Here is a 12203-nt window from a genome sequence, read left to right as displayed (position 1 = left end):
TATATATATATATATATATATATACATATATATATAAATGTATATATATATATATATATATATATATATATATATATATATATATATATATATACAGTATATATATAAATATATATAGTATATATAAATATAAATATATATATATAAATATATATATATCTATATATATATAAATAAATATATATATATATATATATATATATATATATATATATGCTGTATATATGTGCTTATATTTGTAGTTTGATATGAGAACTCTCTCTCTCTCTCTCTCTCTCTCTCTCTCTCTCTCTCTCTGAGGATTAATTCAAATTTATCGGGGAAACATCACGAAAAATATTACTCTCTTGACTATGATATAATACATACAGTATTTGCTCAACTTTTGATAACTTAAAACACCAATCTATTTCGAGTAATATAGACGTAATTTACTTCCCTTAGTTCCAAATGAGTTTAAGTTCTTTTGAAGAACTTGAAACCTTAACACAGTACAATTGTAATGTGTTGTGACTTGATTTACATAACACAATAGCTTAAAAGCACAAATTCACCCCCCCCCCCCTAAAAAAATAATATTTGTATCTACACCACTGATAGCACCCAGTCCAAAAAAAAATCTTTATATCTACGTCACTGACAGCAAAAGGTCCAAAAAAACTTTATATCTACGTCACTGACAGCAAAAAGTCCAAAAAATCTGTATATCTACAACGCCACTGACAGCACGAAGAAAAAATCTTTATATCTACAGCACTGACGGCACTAAGTCCAAAAAAATCTTTATATCTACACCACTGACAGCACCCAGTCCAAAAAATCTTTATATCTACACCACTGACAGCACAGTCCAAAAAATCTTTATATCTACACCACTGACAGCACCCAGTCCAAAAAAATAATCTTTATATCTACAATACCACTGGCAGCACAAAGTCCAAAAAATCTTTATATCTACACCACTGAGAGCACAAAGTTCCAAAAAATCTTTATATCTACACCACTGATATCACAGTTAAAAAAAAAAAATATTTCGATTTACAACACCACTGACAGCACCAAGTCCAAAAAAATTCTTTATATCTACAATGGCCACTGACAGCAAAATCCATAAAAAAAATATATATATATTTACAACGCCATTGAGAGCACAAAGTCTAAAAAAGATCTTTATATTTACAGCACCACTGACAGCACAGTAAAAAAGAATAAAAAAATGAAAAATAAAAACCTTCATATTTACACCACCACTGACAGCACTAAGTAAAAAAAAAGGCTTTATTTCTATAATGCCCTTAACAGCACAAAATAAAAATAAAAATCTTTGTATCTATAACACCATTGACAGCACAAATTCACACTGAAAACACAAAACAAAAACGATTAAATTCTTACACTTTAGATTAGAACCACGTGCAACAGGTTATCACTAAACTCGAGTCGAAAATAAACGGAATTTATCTTGAACGAACGAAAAAAAGGAAACTATTTAACCAGCTCTAGGTTACTTCCCAACCAGTCTCAACAACTCGCTGTGGGAGAATGACTGTTCTGTCGACAGCCGCACTCGGCAGGGACAAGCTAGCAACTGTCAAATTGGAAGTCGGAAATAAAAATAGTTCTCGTGCCGCGAGACCTTCATGCTCAATGCCAAGATATCTCAAATCTCCGGGTATGTATACTATGCTGTAGCTAATATTTTCGATTAGTCGCATGCACATGTTGGAGACACCTGTTGCTAGTCGGCAGGCGGTTTTTGGCAAACCGTTGATTGTCGCAACTCAAGTCACTTGCGCTCTCTGTGACTTCTGACTCGCGCAGTACCAACGTACTTGGAGCGGGTGGGCGATTTGTTGCGCTGATAAGCTAGATGACTATGATTAAGGCATTTATCTCTCTCGCTCACTCCTCTCTTTACGTGCATACATATTCACAAATCCGGACATAGTAGTTACATACCCATAATAAACCCCTGGGGTCCTTACTAAGCCCCTGGGGTCCTTACCAATCCCCTGGGGTCCTTATCAAGCCCCTGGGGTCCTTACTAAACCCCTGGGGTCCTTACTAAGCCCCTGGGGTCCTTTACCAAGCCCCTGGGGTCCTTACTAAGCCCCTGGGGTCCTTATCAACCCCCTGGGGTCCTTTACCAAGCCCCTGGGGTCCTTACCAAGCCCCTGGGGTCCTTACCAAGCCCCTGGGTCCTTATCAAGCCCCTGGGGTCCTTACTAAGCCCCTGGGGTCCTTATCAAGCCCCTGGGGTCCTTACTAAGCCCCTGGGGTCCTTACCAAGCCCCTGGGGTCCTTACCAAGCCCCTGGGGTCCTTATCAAGCCCCTGGGGTCCTTACCAAGCCCCTGACTCCAAAATCAAACCATCGTTCACTAGTCTTGGGTAGTGGCATAGCCTCTGTACCATGGTCTTCCACTCTGTACCATGGTCTTCCACTATCTTGGGTTAGAGTTCTCTTGCCTGAGGGTATACTCGGGCATATTATTCTATCTAATTTATCTTCCTCTTGTTTTGTTAAAGTTTTTATAGTATATATAGGAAATTTTATTTTAATATTCTTAAAATATTTATTTTTCCCTCTTTCCTTTCCTCACTGGGCTATTTTCCTTGTTGGAGCCCCTGGGCTTATAGCATTCTGCTTTTCCAACTAGGGTTGTAGTTTAGCAATTAATAATAATAATAATAATAATAATAATAATAATAATAATAATAATAATAATAATAATAATAATAACCTACACGTGCGCTATATGATAAAAAAACACCACCAAAACATGTGCCTATGTATATGTTTAGCTGCCAAGTCGGTTCAGAGATGATGCCAAGAATATATCTATACAAGTGATGCTATAAATGAATCTTACGAAAAAACGGAATAGGACCAGAAGCCTGAAATAGTAATTAACGCTGATGTACTTTTAACTTTAAGGGATGCTTCCCTGGTCCTACTGTATATACTGTAGGGGAACCCTACTCTCTACAGGACCTCCACAGTCATTTTATCGTATGTCTTTCAAGGCGTTCAGCATTTCATACTGCATATTGCTCGTTTATTGTCAAATCCACATTATCGAACCACCTAGCAAACAAGAAAGTCTTCAGTTAATCTTTGAAGGTTATCATATATATATATATATATATATATATATATATATATATATATATATATATATATATATATATAAAACTTTCTTCAAAGATTAACTGAAGACTTTCTTGTTTCCTAGGTGCTTCGATAATATGGATTTGACAATAAACGAGCAATATGCAGCAGTGTGAAATGCTATATATATATATATATATATATATATATATATATATATATATATATATATATATGTATATATATATATATATATATATATATATATATATATATATATATATATATATACATATATATACATATATATATACATATATATATGTATGTATATATATATATATATATATATATATATATATATATATTTGTTTTTGAAGCGTGTGAAGGAAGAAAAAGGAAAACGGATTTACTGAAAATTGCACGTTGCACACTGCTTGAAGCAATTTGTTTATTGTATTTTCAAAGTAATGCATTTAAAGATAACGAATTACCTATATATTATTTCTCCTATAAATATACCTGTTGGACGTCCCAGGCCATAGCTTGAATGATTAGGGGGCTTGGGCACTGATCACATATATGTGGTCAGTCTCTAGGGCTTTGTCCTGCTAGCTAGTGTATTGTGACTATCCCTTGACACTGCCACTCATCCGTGATCTTTAATAGATATTGTACGTTATATACCATCATCATTATTATCATCTCCTCCTACGTCTACTGACTCAAAGGGCCTAGGTTAGATTTCACCAGTCGTCTATATCTTGAGCTTTTAAATCAATACTTCTCCATTCATCATCTACTTCAAGCCTCATAGTCCCCAGCCATGTAGGCCTAGGTCTTCAAACTCCTCTAGTGCCTTATGGACCCCAGTTGAAAGTTTGGTGAACTAATTTCTCTGTGTCTGTGTAATCTTGTGAATAAGGGTGTGTTATAATGTTTTCAAATTAAATTTCGCCGGTAATTCAACTCGACACCCAGTCGCTGTTTGAGCTTGTATAACGCTATTTAGCTTAATGACGAGAGCATCCAACCACAAGCTGCTACTTCTCCCCCACCCACCCTCCACTTCTATTTCGTTAATTTGTGAGTTTGTTTGCTTAATGCTGCAATAAAGTAAATTTAGAGGGAAATGATCCAAGTTAAGTGAAGAATTACTGAAGCTGAGTAGTCCTAGAGGTACCCAGTCCTTACTATACTTGAAGAACATTAACTCTTAATCTAGATTTAATTACTATTTTCGTTATCTCACTAACTAGACTGAATCTATATCTTGTTTACTTGTTTAGGGTTTAAATCCAACCCTCCACTGAAGTCGAGTGAACTACTTCTCGGGCGGGTCCATATCAATCATCTAACGAAACATTTTCATTATAACTTATACAATTCTTTGATTGTAGCATCTTCCAAATCATATGATCTTGTGAAAAGTAATGTCTTTAGTTTCTTCATAAATTCATTTCCAACCACAGGTCGAGTACAAACAGAAACTGGTCAGATTTTATTATCATTATCATCTTTACTAGCTAAGCTATAATCCTACTTGAACACTCCAAATTCAAACCATTGTTCTCTAGTCTTAGGTGGTGCCATGGCCTCTTTACCATGATATTCTACTGTCTTGGTGTAGAGTTATCTGGCTTGAGGGTACACTCGGACATACTATTCTTTCATATTTCTCTTCCTCTTGTTGTGTTAAACTTTTATAGTTTATATAGGAAAATATTTATTCTGATGTTGTTGCAGTCCTTAGAATATTTTATTTTGCCTTGTTTCTTTTCCTCACTGGGGTATTTTCCCTGTTGGGGCCCCTGGGCTTGTAGCATCCTTCTTTTCCAACTAGAATTGTAGCTTAATAATAATAATAATATTAATAATAAGTAGGATGCTATAAGCCCAAGGGTTCCAACATGGAAAACAGCCCAGTGAGGAAAGGAAATAAAGAAACAGAATAGTCTGACTGAGTGTACCCTCAAGCAAGAGAACTCTAGCCGGAAGGGGATGAACTTTAAAAATGCGATTCAACCTTGACTCTTGTCAAGAAACAATGCGAGCAGTCTTGCTGAACTAAAGCATATGATGTTCTCTGACTGATTGATGAAAACGACCTTCCACTCGATGTCAAGAATAGCAATAATGTGGCAGCTTTCAAGGAAAACCTGAAGACTTATCTTTTTAGAAAGTGTTACAATAGTGACCTGAAAACTATTAAGCCTGAATACAAATGCTAGCGAAATAACTGATAAGATACAGAGCAAAATATTAACTGGAAAGAAATTATTTTTTCACACACCAAAGCCCGCCTGAACAGACTTTTAGTGTCTGACGGAGGGCGAGAAATAAACCCGTAAAAGTAAGTAAGGAGAGTATGACGAAATGACTTCATAATTCGATGTGAAGGGCCGGGGTGAGATTTGAAGCTTGGGCCAAAATTATTATTATTATTATTATTATTATTATTAGTAGTAGTAGTAGTAGTAGTAGTAGTAGTAGTAGTAGTAGTACCATTCTTATTAGCTAAGCTACAACCCTAGTTGGAAAAGCAGGATGCTATAAGCCCAATAGAGGAAAAATGGCCTACTGAGGAAAGGAAATAAATAAACTATGTGAGAAGTAAATCAACAATTAAATTATTTTAAGAACAGTAACAACATTAAATTAGATCTTTCATAAATAAACTATAAAAAAGAGACTTTGTTCGCCTGGTCAACATAAAAACACCCACTGGAAGTATGAACTTTAGAAGTTATTATTATTATTATTATTAGTAGTAGTAGTAGTAGTAGTAGTAGTAGTAGTAGTAGTAGTAGTATTACTTGCTAAGCTATAACCCTAGTTGGAAAAGCAGGATGCTATAAGCCCAGGGCCCCAACAGGGCAAATAACCTAGTGAGGAAAGGAAACAAGGAAAATATAAAATATTTTATGGACAGTAACAACACTAAAATAAATATTTCCTATACAAACTATAAAAACTTTAACAAAACAAGAGGAAGATAAATGAGATAGAACAGTGTGCCCAAGTGTACCCTCAAGCAAGAGAACTCTAACCCAAGACAGTGGGAGAGCAATTCAACTACCTGATTAAGAAGATCATGAGATGCAATAGAAAATATTCTGATAAGTGCCGGATTAGAACTCATAATTGGACATATCCGGTATAAGAAAAAATCACGTATGCACGCTCGGTTGAGCCATTTCATACCTAGACCGTGTTTGCACTTGAGTCTATTTTCTGATGCCCTAAATATCAGACCTTCTCCGGTTCATCAAAAGATCCCTTTCATTTGTAATATACGTCATAATTTTCTTGATTAACTTCCATGTCATTGCCTTTTTTTTAATCAATACGTCAATAACGTTTAAGATACTGAACCAAAATGAACCAAAATATCTAAAAGAATGCCTGAACAAACTAGAACTAGAAACAAATGTTAACATAAGACACATGAGTGACAAACATAGGCTATCTGAACCAAGAACAAATAGTAAATTTGGTATAAGGGCTTTTAGCAACTGTGCGCCTAAACATTATAATAAACTGCCAACTGAAATGAAGGACCTAAAGGGAGCAATTGAATTTAAGAAGAAACCAGACATTACTTTTCACAAGATCATATGATTTGGAAGATGCTACAATCAAAGAATTGTATAAGTTATAATGAAAATGTTTCGTTAGATGATTAATATGGACCCGCCCGAGAAGTAGTTCACTCGACTTCAGTGGAGGGTTGGATTTAAACCCAAAACAAGTAACAAGAAGTAATTTCTTGTAAGTAGAGCAAAATTCTTCAACTACGCATAAGTCTATGCAGAGCACCGCTTATATCTTTAATGCAATTCTTATAACATAGAATAGATTCTTGAACTTTCAAATATGCGGCCTTAAGACTATACAACAAGCTCCCACTAGATATACGAACGACTGAAGATATTAAGGCTTTCAAGAAGAAACTGAAGCTTCTCTAAGTGTTTCGATAAGTGTATTTGACAATAAGAGTGTTTTGATTATGTGTATTTGACAATAAGAGTGTTTTGATTATGTGTATTTGACAATAAGAGTGTTTCGATTAAGTGTATTTGACAATAAGTGTTTCGATTATGTGTATTTGACAATAAGAGTGTTTCGATTATGTGTATTTGACAATAAGAGCGTTTCGATTAAGTGTATTTGACAATAAGAGTGTTTCGATTAAGTGTATTTGACAATAAGGGTGTTTCGATTAAGTGTATTTGACAATAAGTGTGTTTCGATAATGTGTATTTGACAGTAAGTGTGTTTCGATTAAGTGTATTTGACAATAAGAGTGTTTCGATGTGTATTTGACAATAAGAGTGTTTCGATTAAGTGTATTTGACAATAAGTGTTTCGATTAAGTGTATTTGACAATAAGTGTGTTTCGATAATGTGTATTTGACAATAAGAGTGTTTCGATAATGTGTATTTGACAATAAGTGTTTCGATTAAGTGTATTTGACAATAAACACCCATTATGCTAAGTGATACGCAATTTACCTACACAGTATTCTAGAAGTTTTATTCCAGCTGTGACCAAGTTGTGGAATGATCTTCCTAATCGGGTAGTTGAATCAGTGGAACTTCAAAAGTTCAAACTTACAGCTAATGTTTTCATATTGGACAAGCTGACATAAGTCTTTTTGTAGTCTACTTATGAAATATCTGTTTTGATAATGTTACTGTTATTGAAATATTTTATTATAATTGTTCATTATTTTTCAAATCGTTCATTTATTGACTTTTTTCCTTTCCTCACTGGGCTATTTTTGACCTGTTGGGGCCCTTGGGCTTATACCATCTTGCTTTTCGAAATAGAGGTTATAGCTTAGCTAGAAATAATAATAATAATAATAATAATAATAATAATAAGAAGAAGAAGAAGAAGACTTTACAAGTAGGGTTGTAGCTTAGCTAATAATAATAATAATAATAATAATAATAATAATAATAATAATAATAATAATAATAATAATAATAATAATAATAATAATAACAAGAAGAAGAAGAACGTATACGATAAACTGATCTTGTAGGTCCTGCTGTGGACCCGTAGTCACATGGTTCCCCTGCGTGATAGGACCAGAAAAGCAGCCCTTAAAAGTAAGTTACAAATACCTCCTTTGAAAATGGGCATGACTGTATCGCCATCTATTTCGATGTATCCCTTCGGCAGTATACTCAAGGTCATGGCCAATCACGCGAATGACATGTAATATACAGCAGGTAAAAAAAAATTATGTTGATTAATTCGAAGGAAGAGATGGGATTAAATCTCTCTCTCTCTCTCTCTCTCTCTCTCTCTCTTTCGAAGTATGTTAACCTCTCTCTCTCTCTCTCTCTCTCTCTCTCTAGTTCAAGGAAGTATATTAGCCTCTCTCTCTCTCTCTCTCTCTCTCTCTCATTCGAGTTCAAGGAAGTATATTAACCTCTCTCTCTCTCTCTCTCTCTCTCTCTCTCATTCGAGTTCAAGGAAGTATATTACCCCCCCCCCCCTCTCTCTCTCTCTCTCTCTCTCTCTCTCTCTCGAGTTCAAGGACGTCTCTCTCTCTCTCTCTCTCTCTCTCTCTCTCATTCGAGTTCAATGAAGTATATTAACCTCTCTCTCTCTCTCTCTCTCTCTCTCTCTCGAGTTCAAGGAAGTATATTAGCCTCTCTCTCTCTCTCTCTCTCTCTCTCTCTCTCGAGTTCAAGGAAGTATATTAGCTCTCTCTCTCTCTCTCTCTCTCTCTCTCTCGAGTTCAAGGACGTACTCTCTCTCTCTCTCTCTCTCTCTCTCTCTCTCGAGTTCAAGGACGTCTCTCTCTCTCTCTCTCTCTCTCTCTCTCGAGTTCAAGGACGTCTCTCTCTCTCTCTCTCTCTCTCTCTCGAGTTCAAGGACGTCTCTCTCTCTCTCTCTCTCATTCGAGTTCAATGAAGTATATTAACCCCTCTCTCTCTCTCTCTCTCTCTCTCTCTCGAGTTCAAAGAAGTATATTAGCTCTCTCTCTCTCTCTCTCTCTCTCTCTCGAGTTCAAAGAAGTATATTAGCCTCTCTCTCTCTCTCTCTCTCTCTCTCGAGTTCAAGGAAGTATATTAGCTCTCTCTCTCTCTCTCTCTCTCTCTCTCTCGAGTTCAAGGAAGTATATTAGCTCTCTCTCTCTCTCTCTCTCTCTCTCTCTCTAGTTCAAAGAAGTATATTAGCCTCTCTCTCTCTCTAGTTCAAAGAAGTATATTAGCCTCTCTCTCTCTCTCTCTCTCTCTCTCTCTCTCTCTCTCATTCGAATACAAGGAAGTATATTAACCAATTATATTTATTGGTGTGGTTCTATTTTTAAAGTTGTGGATGATTGCAACACACTTTTTTCGTCCACAAATACCTACATACTTTTATAAGCTTCGTTCATTTATTTCTTTATTTCCTTTCCTCACAGGGATATTTTTCCCTGTTGGAGCCCCTGGGCTTATAGCATGATGCTTTTCCAACTAGGGTTGTAGCTCAGCAAGTAATAATAATAATAATAATAATAATAATAATAGTAATAATCTATGTATTTGACTTTCCCTTAAAACATCTTAGAAATTGGACAATTAATGTATGAAATATGAAATAAAGATATTAGGCAATATTAATCCCAAATAAATTATAGTATTAACAACGTAATTACATTTCGTCAAATAATTTTCTCTTTCCAAAATTATTTTATAGAGAATAGTGACAAATAGATTGCTACTTATGCTAATGTTTCAACTTCACACAGAAATTGAAGTAACAAGATGAAGGTAGTAGTTGATATAGCAATATTTGTCAAGTGTAGAGTTCACCCAAATAGCATTGTAGTACATTTCTTAAGAAACAAAAAACATCAACAAATTACTTATAGAAAAAAAAAATCTGAAACTATAGCCAAAAAAGGTAAGATATTCAACTACATCTGACGTTAAATATTTTTCAACGCTACATTTTATATTACTCTTCTAGATACGGCTCAATAATATAAATTCGATTTTATAGATTTTAATATATATACTAAATCCTGAGAGTGAAAGTTATCACCATTGTTATAATTCAAAATTGTAAGAAATTTTGTCCTATTTCAATCGTCCACTTTCGCGATCATGAAGTATAGCCCATTGGTAAAGTGTGGTCTGAAAAGTGTTATAATAGTGATCTGAAAACTATTAAGCCTGAATACAAATGCTAGCGAATAACTAAAAAGATACAGAGCAAAATATAAACTGGAAAGAAATTATTTTCACACATCAAGGCCCACCTGAACAGACTCTTAGTGTCTGATGGAGGGAGAGAAATAAACCCTTAAAAGTAAAAAAAAAAAAGTAAAAGTAAATAATTTTATATCTTCCCATTGTTTTCTCTTCATCATGTTAAGGTTTTATACATAACTTTCATTAATATTGTTCAGAATTTTACTTTAAGGTATTACTTAAATTTAAGAGGAATCCATATTATTCGGGAACTAGTGGGCTTGGCAAATAACCAATATGCAAGGCGTTCGAATATTAGCGCTCAGTAAAGTAGTTGTTCAGTGTTCAGTGGAAGTTCTTCGGTCAGGGAAAACAGCGTCCAGTATTCTTTGAACTTTCGTGATCTGGTGATGAGAAACGAAGGAGTTCAACATCCTGGATTCCTTTAGTTTCAATCTTATGTTATTTGATATGAAGGACATAGAAAAGAAAATGAGACGGCTTAGGAAATCCAAATTGTTTTCGAGTGAACGCTGGAAATCAACACGGGGCCGATCAAAACTCCGTATCCGTCAAATATTGATCGTGGATAAAAATTTTAATTATTAATATAGACAGTCCGAAATAGTACACATGTGGATTGCTGTTTATACGTGAGAAGTTTTCTATTTTTGTGGTATAATAAATTGCTACTTATCATTGATGGTATTGTGGCTGTTTACTAGACTTCAGTGAGACATTATCGTCGTTAAATATGGATTTGGCCATTTTTAAAAATCTCATACATATTGTGATTGTGAAAACAAGATGAACTATTTTGACACATTTTCCGAATATGGGACCCGATAGAGAAACAACAAATATAAAACAGATAAAGTTAACCTAAAATCTTGCCAGTTCTTACCAACTTAAGTCGACCTTACTAACATTATAACATAACGTAAGCCGGAAACTTCAATTTCTACATTTTAATCCATCCTGAAGGAGACACCGTTCAATGAAAACTACCTGCTAGGACGTTGGTAACGCCCATACTACATGTTGTTAATACCTCTTCTTGTTTAAAGGATATATTGCCATATGGTGAGTTTATAACAACCTTATTAGTAGGATAGTACGCTAGTTAGCGTGTTTAGGGTGATTCCTCACAGGACAAATTTTTTTTATCAGAAGTAGTTATTATTATTATTATTATTATTATTAGCTAAGCTACAAACCTAGTTGGAAAAGCAAGATACTGTAAGCCAAAGGGATCAAATAGAAAAAATAGCCCAGTGAGGAAAGGAAAAAAGAAAATTAATGAATGATTGAAATGAAATATTTTAAAAACAGTAAAAACAATAAAAGATTTTTTTTCATATAAAAACTATATAGAGAGAGTCTTGTGTAGTTATTATTATTATTATTATTATTATTATTATTATTATTAGCTAAGCTACAAACCTAGTTGGAAAAGCAAGCTACTGTAAGCCCAAGGGCTCCAATTATAAGTAGCCCAGTGAGGAAAGGAAATAAGGAAATAAACAAACTACTAAAGAAGTAATGAATGATTAAAATAAAATATTTTAAAACCAGTAAAAACGGATCAAGTAAAGATAAGCACCCCTGCATGGCCCAGGGAGTGCTTATCTTTACTTGCTCAAATATGGGAGTGCTTTCCTTTACTTGCACAATTTCGGGAGTGCTTTTCTTTACTTGCTCAAAATTATTTAATTTGTTCTGACAGGTTGTTTTCTCTTTTGAATAGTTCAAATAGTTGCGTTAACGAGTTGTTTTCTCTTCTTATTTGAGGATATCATTTTGGCTGTTCTGATAGATTATTTATGTTCTGACAGGTTGTTTTCTCTTCTGAATAGTTTAAATAGTTACATTAACGAGTTGTTTTCTCTTCT

The 12203-nt window shown here is 34.4% G+C and overlaps 2 protein-coding genes across 2 annotated transcripts in view; one reads left to right on the top strand and one right to left on the bottom strand.

The window, feature by feature from the left end:
- LOC137654426 (glycerophosphocholine cholinephosphodiesterase ENPP6-like) overlaps positions 1–11334 on the bottom strand; it is a 43273-nt gene extending 31939 nt beyond the window's left edge. Inside the window, exon 1 of the mRNA XM_068388027.1 lies at positions 11277–11334. The gene's annotated coding sequence lies outside the window, so the exon portion shown is untranslated. The remainder of the gene's footprint in view (positions 1–11276) is intronic.
- Positions 11335–11365: 31 nt separating this feature from the next.
- Usp12-46 (Ubiquitin-specific protease 12/46) overlaps positions 11366–12203 on the top strand; it is a 64525-nt gene continuing 63687 nt past the window's right edge. The window contains exon 1 of the mRNA XM_068388029.1: positions 11366–11394. Coding sequence (XP_068244130.1) covers positions 11392–11394 — 3 coding nt within the window. The 5' untranslated portion in view covers positions 11366–11391. The remainder of the gene's footprint in view (positions 11395–12203) is intronic.

The sequence above is a fragment of the Palaemon carinicauda genome, chromosome 15 (genome assembly GCF_036898095.1).
Source record: "Palaemon carinicauda isolate YSFRI2023 chromosome 15, ASM3689809v2, whole genome shotgun sequence".
NCBI lineage: Eukaryota > Metazoa > Arthropoda > Malacostraca > Decapoda > Palaemonidae > Palaemon > Palaemon carinicauda.
This window is presented reverse-complemented; position numbering and strand designations above follow the sequence as displayed.